The following is a 22091-nucleotide window of genomic DNA, read 5'->3' as shown; positions in this document are numbered from 1 at the left end:
TTCCCTGTCTTTTCCTGAGAAGTCTTAGACGGCCTAGTAAGACTAAACCTACTTCTGGGGAATTCTGAAATCCACTGTTTCATTCACTCATTTCCTTCGACGGGTCACACGCAGGGGAAGCTCCCCCAGTCACTCTGCAGGAACCGCTCCGCAGTGACCTCCGAGGAGAGCCAGGAGAAAGCCCCCCGGCAGTCCCGCAGCCCAGGGCGTCCTGCCCCCCGAGGGCTTCGTTTCTCTGGACAGCGAGAAGGGAAAGGGCAAGAAGCCCCCGCAGGCCCACCTCTGCCCGAAGGCTTCGGATTCACTTTGTGGGAACCAGAGCAGGGGCGCATGCCGCCATCGCCTCTGCAAGGAGCCTTCAGCATCCTCCCCACGTGGAGTCTGTATGGGGCTGGCTCCCAGAGACCTGCTAAAAGGCAGAGCAGGGACATGTGGGCCCTCCGACGCGGGGCTGCCCAAGCTGCAGTCATCACCGGCCAATGATAACGAGCGCTCCCCCGTGCCGCGCGAGGGCTGCAGCGGATTTAACAATGGAAACATGCGTTTTACAAACGAAAGGAACAACAGCAGGAAAAGATATTTTTAGTGATCACGGCTCTGCTTAAAAGGCGTCTGTTTCATCTGAAACCAGGCAAGCCTCCTACAAAGTCGGTCTGCGCGCAAGCGGCGATTAGCATAAGACAGGCAGCGAATGGCCGCCTCCTGGGTGAGTGAGGCTGGGAGGAGGAGGTGTGCATACTACAGGAGGCTGAGGATTGTCAATGAGATGCAGCTCCCTCCTCAACCAGAGTAGTTCTGCATGAGTCAGACGAGCCAGGGACCATGAGCCAGGCGCTCCCTGCAGGGGAGGGGGCAGGTGGGATGGAGGGGGCAGGCGGGAGGGGCCCCCACCAAAGGGATGGAGGGAGCAGACAGCAGGGGCCCCCACCACAGGGATAGAAGGGGCGGGCAGGAGGGGCCCCCACCACAGGGATAGAAGGGGCGGGCAGGAGGGGCCCCCATCACAGGGATGGAAGGGGCGGGCAGGAGGGGCCCCCACCACAGGGATAGAAGGGGCGGGCAGGAGGGGCCCCCATCACAGGGATGGAAGGGGCGAGCAGGAGGGGCCCCACATCAGGGACAGAGGGGGTGGCTAGGAGGGGCCCCCACCACAGGGACGGAGGAGGCCTACTGGAGCCTGGCCTCCTTGACAAGTGGACGCCATCTCTCTGCCCCTGAGAGGCTCCTGGGCCTGCTTCTCGTCTGGCCCTCCGGTTACCAAAGGGTTCTGCCCCCCGAGCTGCTCAGCTTCCTGGCAGTGCCGTGACTGCCCCTTCTCCCCCAGCACTGGGAGCCTGGGTGAAGTGAGAAAAGACCTTGTTGGCAGCCATGATGGAAACGAGATGGAAACGCTGAGTGTCCACAAGCCCCGCTTACAGACACTGCTCTATGGAGAACAGAGCAGCCGCTGCAGGGCCCACTCTCCTTGGTCCTGTCAGGGAGGCCCGGAGCCTGACCTTGCGTGGCAAGGTCCTCTGCCTCTGCTTTTAAGCATCATTCTGCACAAGAGGAGAGTGGGAGTTGGGGCAGAGGGTCACCGGGTGGACGCACAGAGGATCAGTCTCCCTGGTTTGCACGTCTCCCTTCAGGAGTTTGTCTAGAGAGAGTGAGATTTTTCTAAGGAGGAGATAAATGGTCACACAGGGGCTACCCAGCGAAGGACTAGAGAACCGATGACTTTGCTCTGAGCACGGGGACAGCTGCGTCAGATGGGTTTAACTAAAGACTCGGTGACTGCCAAGGCTGGAAGCCACCGAGAGAGAAATTTAGGGACGTCCTTGAACGGAGACGCTGACAGAGGAGGCACCATCTGTCTTGGGTTGGAGCTGGTAAACGGCTCACCTCCAAGGAAGGGACAAATGACCTTAGGGGGACACTTGCAGAGAAAAGAATCCAAGTCAGTTCCATTACTAGCCAGAGAGAACAAAGAAACTCAAAGTCTCCGAAAAGCCTGCAGAAATCCCTGGGTGCTGGGACTTCCCCAAGTCCGGATGGACTGCACCCACTGTGGCCATGCAGGAGCCTCCACAAACCGGAGCCCCAGATCAGGTGCAGCCGTCCATCAGGGACTCGCTGCTTCCTGCCCAGCTTCTCAAGGCCTCGGGTGTTTACGGGCTCAAGGCAGGAGGAACGCCGAGCGGACGCTCTGGACAGAGAGGGGCAGCGCTAGCCAGTTAGGCAGCCTCCCCTCGCTGAGCCCCAGGGACCACTCTTCCTGTGCTGAAAGTACTTAACGGTATCCAGCAGGCTGGCTCTGCTGCTGCAGGGCTGCCAGAGCCCCCCGTCAGGGGGAAGCCCCCGGCACAGAAGCCCAGGTCCTGCTTCGGGTGGGATTGCCGCTCTCGGAACATCAAAAGCGTCCCTGAGATGCACACCCGTTTGCCCTTCCTACTTCAGCTAGATAATGGAGCCGCACATTCCCTGGCTTGGAATCCCTCCTGTCAGCAGCAGCAGCAGGGATCTCATGCTCCAGATACTCTCTCCCTCCAGGACGAATCAATCAGCTCCTGCTACGCTCCCATTTCCCCCACATTCTGCTTTCCTCTCCGCTCCTGGCCACCTATATTTAAAAAGGGGAGGGCGCAGGGGGCCGAGCAGTTGCTCTGGGCAGCTCCATCCTCAGAGACGTATCTGCACTTGCTTGGCCTGACAGCTGTGGCCTAATTTTCCAAGGAAGCAACCAAGCTCCTTATTGCTACTCATTCAGCTTCTTTTCAATGCGAAAACAAGGGGGTTGGAAGAGGAAAGAGAAAAGAAGTGTTAGAAATGAGGGGGAAATTGTGATGCGGGAGAATCCTGCCAGCAGGATAAGAAGCAGCGGATATAGAGATTCCAGGGCCAATTTTTAGGGCCTTAGCCAAGCAGGCTGATGGGAGGAAGGGCTGAAGTGTTACTGAGAAGCCAAACCTGTGAGCATTTTACTCTGTTACAAATGCACCGAGGCTTTAACAACTGTTTTGGTCTTAGATGGGGTGACTCGGGGTTTGGGGGTGAGGGAGGACTGAGGGAATGGAACCTCAACTGCTACTCTGAGAAAGCATCAACTCCAGGTCCCTGCAGTCTGGAAGCAGTGGGGGATCCCCCATTCCAAAAGGTGGACTGTACCCCCCATCCATTCATCTCTTCTTAGCTCTAGTCTGGCGGCCACATTTGGCCCAACCTCACTTTGCCCCTCCATGCTGACCTGGAACAGGCTTTTCTTGGTTCCCTCCAGGTGCTCACCACTTTGTGAATGCCCCAGCCCAGCCGGGAGGGTGACAGAGAAAAGGCAGCATGGCATAAATCATATGGCAATCACCTGCCTGCTCACTCTCAGCCTATCAAATTAAATGTTAGAAAACGAAATCTTTTGGTTGAATTTAAAATAACCCAGTAGCAGGTGGACTGCTCTCCCAGACACGGAATGATGCTGGAAGGACATATTTTAGCTTTGCAGAAGCTGCTTTGCCTGCACATCCCAAAGCCTCCATTAACTGCCCCTCTCCATGCCCCTCTCCATTCTATGGTGGGTCAACCTTCGGCTGATGTGAGCTCCATTTCTCTACCTGTTCTGCCCGTGCCGCCATTAACCAATCCCATCATAAATATTTTTGCTGGGAAATGACGGTCTCCACTGTATCGGAGCACGCTGACCCAGTGAGCATCCAGGTCACCACGGGGCTGCAGAACTGTGCGTTCTCCTGCCGCAGGGGCTGCTTGTGAGTGACCAGACACTAGGGGAGGAGTCCGAGTTCTAATCTCAGCTATCACCGACAGCGGACTCGCTATCTGCCCTTGGACAGATTCCCCGTTCCCCTGTCTGTGTATGTGAAGTGAGATGTGGTCAAGACATCTGCATGGCCCTTTCTAAGCAGAAACTGGTGATTGTGGGCCACAAAGAATCCATATAAATGTGTCGTTACAGGGGTGAGACAGACAACTGAGTCTGAAGTACTGGCTGGAAGCCCGTTTCATATACATTTCTCCATGTAGCAACAGCAAGGGCTGGGTTTTTAAAACATCGCCAGGGACCTTTCCAAAGGTCTGGAGAAGGAACAAGCCACGTCAGAGAAGCCCATCGCTTGCGGATGCCCAATGACAAGGCTGAAAGAGAGACGGGAGTTACATTTCCATAGCAAAGATAGGAGCTTCCTGGGAGAACAAAGAGGGTTAGGCAGATTCAAGTACAGAAAACTGGCCAAATGAAACCGGGGACGAGCCTGGAGTATGGGACTAGAAGTGAGGGAGAGGGGTGACTCCTTTAGGGAGGCAGAGGCAGAAGCTGCACAGTTTGATTTTTGGGAAATGAGATTCCAAGGGAAAGTAATAAAAGATGAGCAGCAAAGGAAAGAAGAAGGATTTAAAAAAATAAACTCCAAAGAGCACAGAAACTCAGAGTTCAACATGAACAGGGAAAAGGGCAGAAGCCGAGACAAAAGCCAAATACTCAGGAGGGAAAAGGGACCTAGGTAGTCTAATGAGGAAGGGGCCAAGCTACCAAACCATCATATAGGTCCGTGTCTGAACTGGCTGAGAGCTAGGACACCACCAGGCCTGCCCTCGGATGGGTGGCAGAAGTGACTCAAGGCAGGAAAAAAGGGAGCGAGAGCAGTTGGGGTGCACAAGCCTCGGAGGGCCCAGACCAAACACAGTGCTCTCAAGAGTCCCTGCAGCCTTGGACACAGGCGAAAGTGTCCCACGGCTCGCTCTCGGTGTCCTGAAGGCCGACAACTTCCAACTGTCCCCACCTGTGCCCTGCCCGGGCACTCCTCTTCCATCACCCCCAGGGATCTCCAAGGCAAGGGGGGTGGTGCTCCGGGGCTGACTTTCCTGGAAGTTGGTGCCAAATGGCCCTTTTCTCATTTTCCCCTGGCCCAGAACATGGCTTCCTCCTCCATGCTTCCATTCAACTTAGTCAATTAAGGACTTGTACTTATCCAAACATGAAAGACCGATTCAGCACAGAAGAAACATAGATTGGTCTTTGATACTTAGAATCAGTCCTTGAAAGGGGCATCAAACCCACAATCCTGTAGACCTGAGGGCCTCAAGCAAATTCTGAGGCAGTTTAAGTACTCTAGGAACTTTCTTAACCACAGCCACTCTCATCAGATTGCCATATAACACTGAAATGGAATGGAAGCAAATTATATTCTTTAGTAATAATCTCCCTTACCCCCACAAACATGAAACATCTCCTTTTTAACCCCCCACACCACCTCCAAACAAGCCAGATATCCTTCTGGAAGACAGAACCATGAATATATTTTTTTAAAGCCCATTATTCACCTTGGAGACTAAGAGCTCAGATGGACCTATTATAGTGTGGGTTAAAAATAGGTACCTGGACTGCTCAGAGCACTTCCCCACATACAGGCTCAACCAGATGCTTCCTAAATGCTCTTCCATAGAAACCCAAATCTAAGGCTCCCCTCCCCTGTAACCAGGATCCTCCAAGCGCTCAGGAGCTCTAGTACTTTTCTTTACAAAGAACAAATATCTTTTCCTAAAATTTGTAATTTCTTAAATGAAGACAAAGCAAAAGCTTAAGTGATAGAAACCCTCTGAAGTCAGCTGTAACATACAAACCGAGCCAGAAAGCACTGAAGACTCCCCGTGGAACTTCAGACCAAAGTCTAGGTCCTTACTTTTTGAAAACGAGCTCCTGATGGGCACCCTATGAGCACGCTGGCTGGTCCAAGAGATGAGGGGTGGGGAGGAGGAAGGTTGCAATAAAGAGAGCTAAACGTGCCTGAAGTGTTTTGGCTACAAAAAGGAAGAGCTCCTCGGGGTTTGGAAGGAGGAGGTGCAGAAGAAGGAAGCAGGGCATGTGCCTGGGCAATGGGGTGCTTTAGATGAGGACACCAGAAGCATCGGGACTTACACTGGACATACAACTCTGGGTAGAACGAGGACAGGAGGAGGATAGAGGAAGAGGAAGAGGAGGAGGGGGCAGAGGAAGAGCTTTCCCTACTTTTCTTCAGCTCAGATTCAGGAGGATGTGAGGAGAACAGAGGGGAATTAGGGTCTCAGCAGGAGCTGGGGATGGTCTCCCTGACCGAAGCCCAACAACATCACAATCGTACCAAACCCATTCAGTGTCTTCCTGAGAGTCGAGTCATCCTTGGGCATGCTTCCTGCCTTTTCTATTCAGAGAGATCCAGGAGGATGTTAGGAAAATGGGAAGAATGCTCTCTGGAAGAACTCTGGATTTTCTAGGGCCCTCTGTCCAAAAGCAGCATTTCTTCTTCTCTTCCTCATCCTCTCCGTTCCCTCATCCCCACACACTCACGAGCACAAATACACAAGAACTTAATTAATCCCGGTCCATTCTAGGAGGCCAATCACATGTGGTTTCCATTTTCCCAAAGAAAACACACCAGACTCTTACAGGCAATCTGTGTCCCAGCGAAGCTCCAATGTGTAAGACAGTAAACTCCACTGGAGACATTTGGGTAGTCCACTTAAAAAGACCATCTCCTAGCTTTATCTTACCAGGACCCCAAACTCTCGCCAGCCTGCATCTGCAGGGCCGCTTTGGAGTTGTGCAGACGTCTCCTGCCTGTCTGACGGCCTTTTCCATTCTCCTTGAGAGCTTCTAAAATGCTGGGTGGGGTGCCAACAAGCTAGCTCGCCCAAAGAGTTGGAAGCAATGGAAAGCAAGGTTAGGTGACACGGTCCAGGGAGGGGAGACTATTTCCTACTTTCCAATTAATTCCTTAAGAATGTGTCTTCCCAAGCGCAGGATTCTTTTTCACTGAAAAACTCTTCCTCATATTTTTAAAATGAATTCTGCCCCAGTCCACCTGTCCCTTACGTTTCCCTTGTGCACTCTGCTTAAGAGATCAGAGGACAGCAGGACGTGCAAAAAGACTTTGGACACCATGCTGTCTGGTTGCCCAGGTGCTGAGAATGGATTTCAGAAGAAGCATCCCCCTGGAGAAAAGCTGCTGGCGGGTCCAAGGCTTGGGAGCCCAAACCTCTGCAAACGCCTCTCACTCCAGACCTTTCCTCCTGCGCTAGAGCCTTGAATAAGCTAGTTAAAAACAAAATCCTTCAGCAGTCGGCCCCCTCTATTTGGATGCCTTAGCTGGATGCTTTTTATTTTTGTACTTTGTTTTTATTCCAATATAATATGGATGCAATCCATCAAAGCTGAAAGCGGAAGATAAGAAACCAGCAAAAACTCAGTCCTTGAAGTACAACCATGTCCTTCAAACTCCAGGACCCGGCTGAGGGCGAGAGGCAAAATGTGATTTTAAGAAGGTCATTTTAACTGGGGACACGTGGGTTAGAACAGACTCTGGCTGGGCTTGGGAAGGAGCTGTGGGAAAGGGAGGAACAGTTTCATTCTTCAGAGAAATCATTTAGGAAAAGGAATGCGTAAGGACAGGGCAAAGGGCTGGGTACTGGTACTGATGCTTCAGGCAGAGGTCCGGGGGGACTCATGGGGACGAGACGGCGGTGACTGAAAGGGCGCCAGCTCAGACAACTCGGGGGCGATGTGGCCACAGTTAAGTCAAGACCGTGGCTTCCGTGGGGAAACACGAGTCCGGCAGGCTGGAGGTTTCTGACGAGCGCACGAGAGGGTTTTCTTTTTCCTTTATTTCTACAGTAAGAAATAAATGCAGATTTATCTGTAGTGAGTACAGACGACAGACTGGGCAGCATCGCTTTGCCGCTGTCCTTTCTCCAGACACACCCAAGGACTGAGAGCAGCCTGGAGGACGGGGACAGCCTATCAAGGACGGGCCACGCCCCGTATCGGGGGCAAAAAGGAGAGAAACAGCTATGTGGAAGTTAAGGACGGGGAGGGCTCCCATGAGTTCTCTGCATCGTTTCCCTCTCACTAAGAAGACTTCTCTTCAACCAGCTGAGAGAACGGGGGAGCGCGATTTACGGGAAAGTGTGACCGTCCTACCGTAACCCCCCTCCTAAGCTGCTGGGAGTCTCCTCCAAGACCCTCCCCACTCCCTTCCATGAGCTCCGGAGCGGGCCGAGGCCTCCCCGGGCCAGGCTTAAGGGGCCGACGCTTGCACACCAGCGGGAGGAAGCACCCTGGGGTGCGGCCGCCCCCGTACAGAGCGTGTGTGGCCCTGCGAGGCAGCGGAGGGGAGAAAGGGCGGCCAGAGAGCCCGGGGCAGCCGGCCAGAGGGCCAGGCTGGCAGGCCGAGGCCGTCTTCGCAGGCTTGCTCGCTTCCCCGCACAGAAGCAGCCCTTGTGGAGGTCCCAGCTGTTTGGATTGTGCTGAGTTCATAGCACACTCCATCAAAGAGGCCGCCCCTCCTCCCCCCCCCCCCATTTTGGTCCGGGTGAGAACAAGCACCGGGGTTGTTCTGTCCCCATTAGTTGGGGGAGGGGGGGCCCAGGGAGGGAACCGACCCACCCGCCCCTCCCCAGGCCCACAGCCTAGGCTGCAGAGGCTCAGTTAATAGGTGGGGACAGGAGAGATGGCCGACCCTGCTGCAGGGCTCCAGAGGCTGGGGGAGAGACAAGTCCCGGGAGATTGGGGGGCACGGCAGCGGCCGCGGTGGGGGTCTGGGTGGCGCTGACTGGGCTCGGCAGGGCCCAGAAGGGTCCCCGCAGGACCGCGGCTCCTCCCCGGCTCCCTGCCCCGCAACCAAGCGCCGTGCAGAGGAAGCTCCAGGTGGTCGGGACACCCGGCGAAGGCTCCGCGGCCAGAAGGCGGCCCTGGTTCTCCTGAGGGAGGGACGAGGGCTCCTTGGCTGGCGACGTGGCCTCGAACTCTGCCCACAAGACATGGCGCTGTCCGGGGGGTGACAGGGGTCAGAGGCCCTGAGAGGGGCCGGGTGGCCCAGAGCGCGCTGGGGGATGGAAGCCCCCCACGCCCCCGAGGGGGCTCCCACTTCACACTGTCTTGTCTCCCGGAGTCGGGCCCTGCGGCCGGGGCAGGACCAGAGCCTCCCCATCTGCTTCTCACAGGCCCTGATCACGAGGGGCCTAACGAGGACAGACAGACAGACACGGCCCAGGCTGAGGAACTACTGGCCGTTCCAGGAGGGCGGAGAGGGCCCCCCGGCCGTGACCAGGATACACCTCCCGCTCCCTGCTCGGGCCCAGCCCCAGGACGCAGACCCGGGGCCGCAGGGACTCCGGTGGCCTCTCAATGCCAGGCAGGGAGCTGGGGCTCTGCCCGACGACGTGACGGCTGCGTCACAGCCCGCGTGGGGCTGAGGGGGGTCGGGGACCCCAGTTTTCCTTGCCCTCAGCCCGTCTCCGGGAGAATGTTCCTCCTGGAGCTGACTGGGCCCCCAGACTGGCGAGGGGGGGTGGCCCTGGCAGTGAGCACTGCCCCACTGGTCTCCCGGGTGCTCTTCGGGCAAAGGCCATCCTGGGAACATGGGTGAGCGCCAGGGGAGGGGCTGCCCCCGGGTTTATCTGAGACCCGAGTCTGGGGCTGCCCCGATGGAGCGCGAGGCCATGTTAACCCCGAGGACAGGGGGAGGGGGAAGGCGGCGCTGGCCTGGGGGGAGCGGATCCCGGGGAAGGGCCCAGGGCAGCCTCAGGAGAAGCTCCGGGCTACCAGCAGCACGGCCCGGGCAGCACGGCCCCTTTCTGAGGCACCACACAGAGGGCAGCCTGGCCGGTCTCTGGCTCCGACGCCGGGACCCTCGGCCCCTCCGGAGCTGACCGATTCTCAGCCTCAGTTTTCATCTGGGCGCACAGACCGTGATGTCGGAGAAGCCCGGGGGACACCCGCAGGGGGAGCTGCCCGCGAGGAGGCCCAAGAGGGACCCGGGGACAGAGCAGAAGCGCGGGGCGCGCTGGGGGCTGGGGGAAGGGAGGGAGACCCTGGAGGAGGCTGTTACAAGAGCTGGTCAGGCGAGAAGGAGGGTCTGGGGGCTTCTGAGGGGGAGGAGAATGGAGAGAGGGGGACTCAGAGACACGGAAACCGACAGGACTCAGCAAGAGGTTCCTGAGGAGGGGCTGGGAAGGAAGGGCGGCCCCGGGCGGTGAGGAGGCCGGGGGCAGCCCGGGTAAGGCAGCGCAGGAGAGGGGGAAGGCTCCATCTGTGACCCGAGAAGGGGCGATGAGCTGCAGGAGCGAACAACGGGGGCTGCAGGTCAGGCAGGGATTCTGGAGTCTTCTGTGCGGAGACGGAGCCCGCGAGGCAGGGGGAGAGAAGGGCGGCCCAGGACAGAGCCGGGGACACCGGGGGTCCTGGTGGGGAGCGCAGCTCCGGAACCGTGACCCCGAATGGGTTCTCGTAACTGAACACGGGCACTTAGCCCCCGCAATGCCCGGTCTGTCTGCCTGGCCATGCACCGGGGGAGGGCAGCGCCGTTTCCCGAGAGCCCCCCGGCTGTGGATCCCAGCATGGGAAGGAGCCACCTTTGCTGACCCAGGGGTCGGGGGATAAGCTGGAGGCAGAGGAGAGAGGTCAGAGAGCACAAGGGCCTCTGCATCACCCTCTCCCAGGCCGCGCCTGGCTGCTCCCGTATCCCAGCCCCGGGGCCACGAGTGAGAAAAGTCTGCCCCGGCGGGGAGGGGGGGGCGGAACGGCGCAGGGAAAGGGCCCTCAGGAAGCCCGGGCTCTCAAGGGCGCCTGGAAGGAGAGCAGAGAGACTCCCTGCAGCCCCCTGTGGGGGCTCTCTGAGAAAGGCCTGTGGGGGAGGAGCAGCCAGCCAGGGAGGGAGGATTCGGGCGCCAAAGGAAGGGCCGGCTCTCCCCAGACTTGGGGATGAAGGTGGAGAAGGAGGCCCGGGGCGGGGGGAGGCACTGAGACTGCCCAGAACCCCTCACTGCCCCCCCCAGCCCGCTCACCCTCTCCCCCCTCCACCGCGGCAGCGCCCTGGAGCGGCCCGTATCCGGGCTGGGGGGGCACCCTCTGCCCCCTCACGCCCACTCCCCAAAGTGCGGGGCCAGGCCCGCCCTCGGAGCTCAGGCCCACAGCCCCGGGCTGCCTCTCAGGAGGGGCCGCCCCTTCTCCTCTCCCGGCCCTCCCTCTGGCTGACCCCCAGGTCTCTCCTTCCTCACCTTCACCCTCCACCCCCCCCACCTTTCCGCCCTTGCCATTGCCCGCACCCCTCTGCGCGCTGTGGGCTTGTCCCCCCCAGACTGTGAGCAGCCTGTGAAGGGCCGAGCACGCAGTGGGTGCTTTTTGAAGGGGAGCAGGGACGGGCGCTTGCTGCCTGACTGCGCCGACTTCCTTCTCGGAGCTCTCCGGGGACAGAAGGGGGGGGGGGGGGAGAGAAGGTTTCACACAATTGATGACGGGAGTCAAATGGCCGCAGGTTTCCCTGCACAAGAGCCTGGGCGGCGGCCTGAAGGGGAGGGGCTGACGCGGGATCGGGGGCGTCAAGGATGGAGGGCAGACTTCACCACAGACCAAAGCTGTACAAGAGAGGGACGGGGCCGGAGCCCAGCACGGAGAGCAGGGGCGGCGGCGGGCAGAGGGAGGGGCCCCGGGAGTGCTCCGCGACTCTGCCCTGGGCACAGCCTCCTCTCCCTCCTGCCCCAGCTGCGGGAGGTGACCAGTCTCCGGAGCCCCCGGGGCACTGCCCCAGGTAGTCCTCCCACCCCGCGAGGGGGAAGGGCAGGGCAGCCCCCAGAGGTCCCGGGGCCGGAGGGGGCAGAGGTGGGCCCGAGCGCGGACCCTCAGCTCAGGGCTGTCCCGGGACTGCCCCTCTCCCTGTCCCGCCAAGCGCGAGATCCGAGCTCGCTCGCCAGAGGAAACTTTTTTCTAGCACCTTCTTTCTTTCCGCTCTTTGAGAAGAAGAGCTGGACAAACCGGCCGCTCCTGCTGCACTGACTGCGGGCTGTCCCTGGGGGGCGCCCCGGGCTTCCTGCCTTTCCCTGCCCCCAGAGCCCCCCGCCCCTTCCCCAATTTTCAGGGCCCGGGGGCGGCTCGGCCTCTCAGAGTCGGCCCCGGGGACTGAGCCTGCTCCTGCCCTAGATTCCGCGGGCCTGAAGGTGACCCGGTGCCAGCTGTCACAGGCGGCTCTTCCAGCGACCCCGTCCCCAAGTCAGGTGGGAGACGAGGCTCCCTCGGCGGGGCTGCCCCCGGGGTCGGGCTCCCTGCCCGCAGCCTCATCTCAGGATCCATCTGGCTCAGGCGCCCGCCCCCCGCCCCGGATATCCGACCTCAGGGGAACCCGCAGGGGTGCTCAGTGCCGCCTGGACTCGCCTGGTAAAGGCCCTGGCAGACGGTCCTGGAGCGGCCCGAGTTCCGCCTTCTCTTTCGGAGCGCAGGGGAGAAAGCACGGGGGCTCGGGGCCGCTCGAGGCCCACGTGGCTCCCCCGCTGCGCCAGGACCCGGGCGGGGGGAGCTGAGCGCCCGGGGCCCTTCTAAGAAACAAGCAGGACCCAGGGAGGAAGAAGGCGGGGGCTGACCTGATGATGAAGGCTCCTCTGCTCTCCAGGAGTTTGCGCTCGCTGCTGAACCTCTTCAGCAAGTTGATCATGAACTTGTAAAAGTAAGAATTCATGGTGGGAGAGGAAGGCGAACACTCGAGACCTCTGGAACCTGGAAAGAGGGGAGAGCGCTGCTGGTCAGGCTGGCTGACGCGGAGCGGACCTACCTCGGGGTCCGGGGCCGAGCCCGTGCCCAGGGAAACGCGCCACAGAACCGGGCACTTCTGTCAGACTCCTTTTAGCAAACGCCACAAAACATGGCACAAAAGGAAGTTCGTTCTCTGCCTGGGCTAACGGAGAGAAAAGAGACAGGAAGGAGCCCCTGTGCGCCCAGCGTGGCAGGGGAAAGAAGCCGCTTGTTTACTGACCCTGCTTCAGGGAACGGAGGGCCACGAACCATTCTTATAAACACGGGCACGATCTGCCCCAAAAAGCTTAACTTTGGCCTGGCGCGGGCACCTGTGACCTCTCTCCGGCTCAGGGAGCATCCGGACAGAGCTGAGGGACAAAGGCCAAACGAGCCAGCTCCCTCCTCTCCTGCCCTCACGGCTCCGCTGCTCCCGCTGCCCCTGGGCTCTGCGGCCTGCCTTGCCCTCCTCCCTCGGAAGCACTTCTGGTCCCAGGGACCCCCCCCCCCCCCGCCCTCTGTGCGGCAGACCTGGCGAAGCTCGCCGCCCTCCTGGACGCTGCTTCCAGGCCGCTCCCTCCCCGACAGTTCCCCGCTGGCCAGCTACCACTGCTTGTCCTGCCTCGTCCTGTCCCTTAGCACGGGGCTGTTCCCCTTGTTCTGGCTCTGGGCCGCCCTCAGTTCCTGCTCCACAACCTCATCGGCTCCGGGCTTTGACCAGGACTCCTAGCACTGCCCAGCCAGCCCTGGGCTCCCCCTTCAGCCGGACATTTTAAGCTCAATACACCTAAAGTCAAGCTTGCCATGGCTCCTGCGAAGCCTCCCCCTCTCCTGTCCCGGGATCCTCCGGTGCTTCGGGTTCATTGTCCTGGTCTCCTCACGTAACCGCCAGCCGCCATTACCTGACACGCGCACAGACCTTGCGGGGGCCTCCTTCGCTCCATCCAGTCACCAACTCAGCTCAGCCCCTCACTAGCTCAACAGCCTCCTAAGAGGTCTTCCCCATGCAGCTCATCCTACAGCTGTCAAAGAAGCTCCCTGATTACGGATCTGGCCTGGAACTAACTCCCTTCCCACTCTCAGGATAAAACAGGAACTCCTCGTTTAGTCTTGAGAGCCCTAGGAAACGACCTTCCTCATCTCCTGGATCCTCCTCTTCCTCCTCACTCAAACGGAGCTGCTCTGCCCCGACCTTTGCTCTCTGCCCCGCCGCGATCGCTTCCTCGCCTACCTCTCCTGACCTTCCCATGAGCTGCGGGGGAAGCCCTTCCTGGAAGTCCCGAGCACAAACCGCTCCCTTGGGTGAGTTCAGGCTGTCTTTTCCTGTGCACTTCTCGTTGCCCCCCCTGCAACGCGAACTCATTCTGAGCGGGTCTTTTCTCACCTTGGCCTTACCTGCTCATGCTTGGCACAATTCTGGGCACCGGAAGGAAGCTGAGCAAGCAGCGCCCGGGGCCCGTCAGTGTATTTTAGCCAAACCCCTTTCCAGGCTGACTGCACTTCTGCAATCCCACGGGCCGGCCCCAAGCTGCCCATTTGTGCACGGAGGTTTGTCTCTGAGTGGGGCAGAGGGAGTCTGGGGCTCCCAGGATCAGGGCCCTGGTGTCACGGAGCGCTGTCCGACGCTGCCCAAGCAGTTGCTACAGAGCCTCCCTGGACCCCACGCAGGAGAGCACAGAATGCCTGTCCTCCCCATTAACCAGCCCCTCAGCTGTGTCTGTGGGGGGCTCCCTCTCAGCCCCCTGATCTCCCCAATCTATCAGAGACGCCAGCAACGTGTGATCGGCAAGTCTGTTATCCCCCTTATCTCACGTTGGCCCCCTCGGGCCTGCCAGCAAAGGGCTCCGAGCAAGTTCTACAGCCAGGAGACACAAGTAATTTGGCAGACAGCCAAGGTCAAAGGAACAAGGGTAAATGTGAGATTACAGTTCTGATGCGGGGGTGGGGTCCCTTCCCAGTGATGCCCCTAGCAGACCGGACCCCTGATGCACCAGCCTGGCAGAGCCTGGAACCCGCTCACCCTGGAGGCCCCGTGCTGCGGGTCTTATCCCCGCGTCCCGCGTGAGGAACGTGCACAATCATCGAGAGCGTTACAATCTCCAGAGACAGCAGGCCTTCACGAGGCGCCAGCCCGAAGGCCGGGACTATGCAGACAGACCTTCGAGGGCTCCTACTGGGCTGGGAACAGGGACGTGCTCCGAGAGGGCGATCGGGGGGGGGGGGGGGGTGGGCACCTGGGCCGGGCCTCCAAGGAGGAGATGGAGGGGACAGATGGAGAGGGAGGCAGGGACAGGCCGGGTCTGGGCTGGGAACCTAAAGGCAACAAGAGCACGGGGAGGCTGGGCTGGCAGCGAATGGAAGAGGAACCGGAGCGGAGCCTGGAGTCCAGTCTGTGCTTCGGCTCGGACAAGAGGTGATGGAGTCGTGTGAGCAGAGACGGGCCTGAGACCTGAAAAGCAGTCCAACCTCGAGCTCCTGAGGGGCCCACTGCTCCGATCTCACTAGCATCTACGTTTGAGAAATCAGCAGGAGAAATTCCAGCTAGTCACCTCTCCGGCAGCCTTATTTACTTCCTCTCAAAGGAAGAGGTTACATATACTTAGAAGAAGAATTTTTTCTGATATTTATTCTAAGAAAAGTCCTTTTCCTTGGGAGACACGCAGAAGATGTCCTGGAGAACGTGTCTCACAGAGACATGAGCAGCCCTCACTCTGGGATCCCTACTGAGGGAACCTGTGGCTTATTAAGTACCAGTGACCCAAGTGGCAAACAGCCTCCACTCTTTGGTCCACGGGAGGCTATTTTTGGCATCAAGTGTCACATTCTTGGACATGGCGTTGACCCAATACTCAGGCTTGGGTGAGGGCGGATGCTTTAGGGCTAACTCCCTGGGATAGTTATTCCGCCACCACCCAGCTTCTTACTCGTACTTTAGCTTCCCCTTCCTTCATGCTGCCAATCTAGTTCTATACGGTCTGTACAGTTAAAAGCATGCTTTTTGGCATGCATATATACATATATTCCTATATACACAAATTCCCAGTACTCTGTGTAAGAAAATATAAAAACAATCCACTTCTGCTGGCTGCTTTCTGGTAGTTTGATCTCCTCCCATACAAATCCATGTTTGCTAAAGGTTTCCAGAGACTCCAAAAAGAAATGGGAGCCATTTAGGAGTTAGTCAAAGAAGGATTTCTCCTGTGCAGAGACCGATTGAGGGGTGTATCTCCTGCATGCCAGAGGAGTTGGAAGCCCTTGCAGGGCATTAGAAAGAGATGCTACTTAATAGTTGTGAGAACATGGGCAAGTCACAACCTCAGCCTGTTTCCTCATCTGTAAAAGCAGAGACAGTATGTATGTATCTATTCCACAGGGCTGTTATGAGGAGCTAATTAGAGAGTGTATATAAAGTACTTTATAACCCTAAACGTGCTCTGCAATGCCAGCTATCATTATTATTCTTATTCAAGTCTCTGAGTCTCGATGGTTCCAGTATACAACACTAAGTCCCCAGAAGCATCACACTGAGCTAGTTCTCTCTTGGCTGTCACTTTGTGTAAAAACAACCCACAGAATTATATTAAGTGCTCTGAGCCTGGCCCAGGGGGGAGAGCTACTGCTTACGAGCCCTCCCACCATCCTCCTGGACACTGCCAGCTTTTGTCTGGTGGTTGTGATGCCTTCTACCATTGGCACAGTTATTGCCAGGGAGACAGTAGCCCAAGTCAAATGTTCATAGAAAGGCCCAGAGGGGGAAGCCGATACCACTCTCCTCATCAAACTTTCCTGACATTGTCTTCTCTAATTCCTCCTTGACTAGCAGGCTACTGGGCTGTATTCTGAACCAGGAGATTAACACCCATCACTTCAATAAACTGCTCAAAGGCTCTGTTATCAATCTCTAGAGTGGGATATATCAGTATCAATACTAACTGGAACCCTATATATAACAAAATCATGAGGGACATAATGATTGCTTCAGAATCACCAGAGAAGAAATACTCTGAGTTCATGGAGACTGGCTAGGTACTCATTTTATTTTTCAAGGGAGCATTCCGACGTCATATGGACCTCCTCTGTCAAGGACTTGGTTCTTGTTAATCTCGATGGTTCCATGGCTTTGAAAATCACCTTTAAGTTTTATAGCTACTCCTGGCCTTTTGTTTTCAATGACACACAGCTGGAGTTTAAGAATGAATGTTACAGAACTTTCAGGTGCTCAGTCTGAGTAGTGATCGTTACAGAACCATTATTACATAGAAGGAGGAGACTAAACTAAGCTCGGTCATGGGACTTCTCTCTCTACTCTCAATCCCTTAACATTCACTGCTGCCATTGTCCAATGAGGGTCTCTAGAAGCTGTTAGAACTCCCATCCTGGCCTTTGCTGGACATTCCTGCTTCAACACATTGTCAGTCCCTGAAACTCACTATGTCCACATGTGAACCCATCATTCTTACACCTACCCTTCTAAGGAGATAGCCACCATTCTCTCAGCCACCTCCTGAGCCGTTCTGGCTCTTCTCCCTCTCTTGAGAGGTCCCTATTTCTAACCCATCATCAAGGCCTTCCGAGTGTCCCCTCCAAGCATCCTTTACTCCAGCCGTTCCCTTCAATCCACCTAATGTGGAAATTTGTGCAGGCCCACGACACCTTTCTTGGACTCCCACAAGCAATTCTTATTTGGTTTCCTTCTGCTTCTAACCATCCTTCACATAAATGCCTACTAGGCTTCCTGACACACAGGGCTGGTGATGGCATTCTTGGGCTGAAACACCATCAGTTCCTCTCTCCCAAAGCCTCTCACAATCAGGCCGTGCCCTCCATTTCCTATTTCATTTCGCATGATTCTCCTTCACTCAGTCAATATTCCAGTCAAAATGGACTACGAGCTATTTGTGGAACTTGATATTTAATCTCCTTTTCTTTCTTGTCTTTAAAAACCTAGGCTGAAGGTTTGGCTCAGGTGCTCCCACCCCTGGGCCCCCTTCCCCAATTTCCCCACTTCTCACTGGTGCTCTTTTCCCCATTCTCAAATGTTCCTACCCACGTGGTCTGTCTGATCTCTCCTTTGCCTTCTTCACTCTTGATCTTGTACTGCTTGTTGTTGTTGTTGGGTTTTTTAAAAATAGCTTTTTATTTACAAGATATATGCATGGGTAATTTTACAGCATTGACAATTGCCAAACCTTTTGTTCCAATTTTTCCCTTCCTTCCCCCAACCCCCTCCCCCAGATGGCAGGTAGACCAATACATGTTAAATATGTTAAAGTATAAATTAAATACAATATAAGTATACCTGTCCAAACACTTATTTTGCTGTTATACTGCTTGTCGTGTGCGTGGCCTGTCTCCTCAGAATGCAAGCTCCTCGTATTCCTCAGTAGCCATCATGCAGTAGCACTCGGTAAAGTTTTACTGAACTTACGGATCTGGCAGAATTTGTAGGCCCTTGAATATCAGAAGGATGTCTGAAATTCTCTATGGGAAACTTCCATGATGGTACCCATGGTGAGCACCTGCATCTGTGAGTTTGCTGGGGGCTCTGGCTAAAGAAGGGAGGACTCAGAAGCACGGCCAGAGCCTCTGTTCCTTCTCAGACTCTGTGACTTAACCACCCTGTGACTCCTTTGGGCAGGAGAATCCAGTCTGCTTACAGGCAAACCAGCCTGGCTGAAGAGAAGAATCTGGGCCTTTTTGGGCCAGGAACCACGAATTCTGACATTTGTTGGGTGCCGACTTCTCTCTGGATCACAATGTTCCGATATTAGCCAACCGAAGGGCAGAGGCTATCTTGAGCGGTGTGGCCAAGGATTGTATGTGATGGAGAAAGGCAGGGATTTCACGAAATTAGAGAAAAGAAGGCAAAGTCTCGTTGAGCAACCTCTCAGGTAAATCAGGTGCTTGCACTGCATTTCTTTCTAAAGAAAGCACTAGTGTCTCAGACTTGGGCATGTCTCCCACAAGCAGTTCTTCTGGGCAATGGCATCGGCTGCTTGAGGCCTCGTCGGGTCCTCTCTCCAGAAAGGCTGGAACGCCAGGCTGAGCTCTGCCTAGGTCTCTCCCAAGTCAGAATCCAGGACGGGACCCCTCTCCTCTAGTCTGCCCTGTGTCTTCTGCAGGCCAGGTAGCAAGGCCAGAGACTGAGCAGGAGGACCTGGAAAATGCTGATTCGGGGGACAATCTGAGCAGGGAAAAACGACTCCAGGACCTTCGGCTCTGAGGGGCTTCTGGGCTTCAGGTAGGACACAGGAGTGCTGGTTTTGGAGCCAGGAGTTCACAAGTAAACTTAAAAGGAATCCCGTAACTCGGAGGCCTGCAGGCTGGGGGAGCAGATGGGAAGCTGCTCTTGCGCTCAGCACGGAGCCGAGTAGGAAGGCTGAGCAAAGGCCCAGCTTGTCCTAATAAAACTCAGCCCCTGCCAAGACTCAAAGGGCACAGAGCTAATGTCACTATCAAGAGTAGTAGGAAAAGCGAACAGCCCCCGGTAAACGTGGGGGGAAGTCAATGGTGGATGAAGGGGAGAGCTGGGGGAGGGAGAGTAAGAGAAGAGAAGCTGGACTTGTTTCCCAGGCTCTCCCAACTCTGGGGAAGGAACAATCCTCTCCCCAAACTCCCAGGCATCCAATACTCCCCCCTCCCCCCCAAAGGATTATTCATAGTCAGGGCTACATAAAAGAGAAGCAGAGTCAGGTAGAGAGAGGGAACACGTGAGCCCGATGTGGCACATCAAAGGCAGCTCAGCAAACGGCAGGTCTCTCCGGCACGCTCCCCCCTCCGGCTAAGGTTTCAAAGGTCTCCAACTTCCCACTCTCCTGCCTGGTATGTGCTTGGAGCTGGGACAGACAGGAAATGCTTGTTTCCCCCCAGCAGCGATGGAGGACTCTCAGAGTCCTGGGCTCCCCGGTGCCCCCTTGGATCGTCCCCTGCAGGGAGGGCAGCAAGTGAGCCCGGCCTGGGGGGGCTGGGAAGCACCCTTGGGCGCAGTGTGAGGAAGAGGAGGGGCGTATTAAGTGCAGGAGAGGCTGGGAAATCTCATTTTTAACGTGGAAGGCTGCGGGGGTGGGAGGCCACCGGGTGTTCCCCAGGAGTCCCCGGGGCAGCGTGGCTGTCAAGCAGCTCCCGTGATGGGGCGGCCCAGGCCCGGGCCAGACGGACGCAGGCGGGAGCACTGCGGACCCAGAGCCAGCCCTCCTTCAGCCAGGTTCTGCAGATGCCGCTAAGTGAAACCTGATGTGGCGACATGGGAATCTGCAGAATGTCTCACAAACAACCCTCTCCGGGATGTTTTGGATTTCGGTTTGGTGGATGTGACGTGAAGGAACCTCACATGTTGGGATAAAAATAGCCCTGTTCTTTTACATACAAGGCAATTTGGGGCTCACTCAAACCAGATGTGAAAAGGCCGGCCCCCCACCCGCCCCGCGCCCCCGCGGAGACAGGCTCTGTCAGGAGGGGAGACCAGCTGCTGCCCGCCCCGGGACAGGCACGGAGGGGCGCAGGAGCAAGGCCTGCCATTCCCAGCACTGCCCACAGCACTTTCACTCTCCTGCCATTTTAAAAAACCAGACCTGCTTCATTCTCAGAGCCACTTTGGCGGTGACAGCTCCTTCCTGGGGCCTGAGCCTTCTCTCTATCCCGGTGCCCGGTTCTTGCCCCACCCACAGACAGGAAAGGCCAGGCCAAATCAGGAAGAAAGCAGGTTCTGATGATGAGGGGAGAAGCAGAATCATTAACGGAAGTGGCCCCTTCCTCCCCGACACACACAGAGGAGCTTGAGACAGCCGGGGGCTACTCCAAAGGCTTGCCCTCTTTCTGTCTGTGTCCAGGGCGGGAACGTCCAAGCCGGGCCCTCTAACCGTGTCCAGCACGATTTCTGGCTGCAACTTTTACAGTAAGAAAAAAGTCAAGGAGTAATAGAATTTCTAGCTGATAATAGCTAAAAAAATGGAAACCCACCCGCCTGTCCCAAGAAAACAGCTGTTGCAAGGAAGGAGGGCCGGCGGCCAAGTGCGGCGAGGGGCGGTGGGGAGGAGGAAGGCTGACGCTGCCTCGGCACATGTAAGCAGGAGGAAGTTCCAGAGGGTTTAGGAGACAGCTGGGGAGGGAAGGACACCTCCCAGGCCCCTCGGGGCGGCTCGGTGGCTGGGGACAGGTGGAGGTCTGGCACCACAAGCAACTCCCCCTCCTAGGAGGGATGGTCCTGGGGCAGGAAGGGCAAGGCAGTGGGATGAACATTCCAGGGAGGACGAGTCCCGGCAGGACCAATCAATCACACAGGCCCACACCATGGGAGACTGCCAATCTGCGCCTCTGCCGCGGGCCCAGCCGCCCGCCTTGGCCCGGGCCCACTTAGAGGGCCGAGGAAGCGAGGGAGGGCAAGGACCGTCTGCGCTCTGGCTGGGGCTGAGGAGTGATCTGAGCAGGAACAATGTGCCTCCCCCAGGGCAAGGCCTCCCCACCCCTCGTAACCAAAGGGCACACCGGGCCAGGCCAGGAGGCTTCCCTCCTTCTGGGCCAGCAGGCTCTCGAGCCCCCAAGACGGCCTCCCCCGCATCTTCACGGGCTCCACAAACTGCTCGCTTTCCTGGCCTGGGATCCCAAAGCATCAGCAGCTCCAACAGACGAGCCAAAGTAATGGGAATAAAGCTGCGCCAAGAGCGCCTCTGAAGGGCTGCCTCCCCCTTCCCCCCCATGGCAAGGCCCCGAGGTGCGGGCAGCAGCCCTCCACTTCTGGTCCCTGGCAGCCTTGGCTTTCAGGCTCAGTTTCCTATAAAAGCTTATGATTTTCCCTGAGATGTGATGTCTTTTATGCTTTAGGAAAAAGTGTGTGTGTGTGTGTGTGTGTGTGTGTGTGTGTGTGTGTGTGTGTGTGAGTGATGGGGGAAAGGGAGGGAATCAAACCGTAAAAAGAAGCAACAAAGCAAAGTTTAGTGGCGGGAGGGAAGCCGCTCCCCAAACAGGAAGAGGGTCTGGCCTGGCGGCCTCTGGTTTATGTATGCGGTAAGAACAAGATGCAGAGGAGACAATCTGTCCTCCCCCCACCACGTTTCATGAGTCTGAGAAATGAGCTGAGAAAGGGCAGCCCAGAGGGGAACATCGCCTGATTGTTTACTTCCTGCAGTGCTTTCTGAGCTAAACCGTCCCAGCCCCCCCGGACCTCCTCAGCCATTGGCAGGTCCCCTCCACCGATTCAGAAGTACTTGGGCCGAAGGTCCCCCAGGATACTCTACTTAAAGCGGCCTCACTCTTCCGACCCTCAAGCAGTATGGGCTCCGCCGGGCCCAAGAGTACTCTCCCCACCTTCTCCCCTTGCAGCTGGGACGAGACAACTCAAACATCCAGGCAAGCTGCGGCCCTCGGGCCCTGGGCTGGAAAACACCCTAACCCTAAAGAAAAGCAGTGCCAGTGAGCCCCCTTCGAGGCGCCCTGCTCGAGGCCAGCCCTGCTTGGGGCAGACTGGCTCCCTGTGAAAGAGAAGGGGTCTCTCGCAGGAGGGCCTCAGCCCGCTCTCTGACTCTCCTGCCTCCAGCAGGTTTGGTTTCGGTTCCTCTGAGAATCCCGGGCCAGG

At 57.1% G+C, this 22091-nt stretch overlaps 1 protein-coding gene across 2 annotated transcripts in view; it reads right to left on the bottom strand.

Moving 5' to 3' along the window:
- VAC14 (VAC14 component of PIKFYVE complex) overlaps window positions 1–22091 on the bottom strand; it is a 99084-nt gene that overhangs the window by 26033 nt on the left and 50960 nt on the right. The window contains exons 14-15 of one of the 2 annotated variants that reach the window (XM_051974610.1): window positions 12373–12505; window positions 7095–7627 (exon numbers count right to left, since the gene is read on the bottom strand). In XM_051974610.1, coding sequence (XP_051830570.1) covers window positions 7366–7627; window positions 12373–12505 — 395 coding nt within the window. In that variant the 3' untranslated portion in view covers window positions 7095–7365. Of the gene's footprint in view, window positions 1–7094; window positions 7628–12372; window positions 12506–22091 lie in introns of those variants that run through there. The other variant, XM_051974609.1, reaches the window with a different exon arrangement.

Source organism: Antechinus flavipes, chromosome 2, assembly GCF_016432865.1.
Source record: "Antechinus flavipes isolate AdamAnt ecotype Samford, QLD, Australia chromosome 2, AdamAnt_v2, whole genome shotgun sequence".
Lineage (NCBI taxonomy): Eukaryota > Metazoa > Chordata > Mammalia > Dasyuromorphia > Dasyuridae > Antechinus > Antechinus flavipes.
The sequence above is the reverse complement of the archived record's forward strand: the minus strand, read 5'-3'. Positions and strand labels throughout refer to the sequence as shown.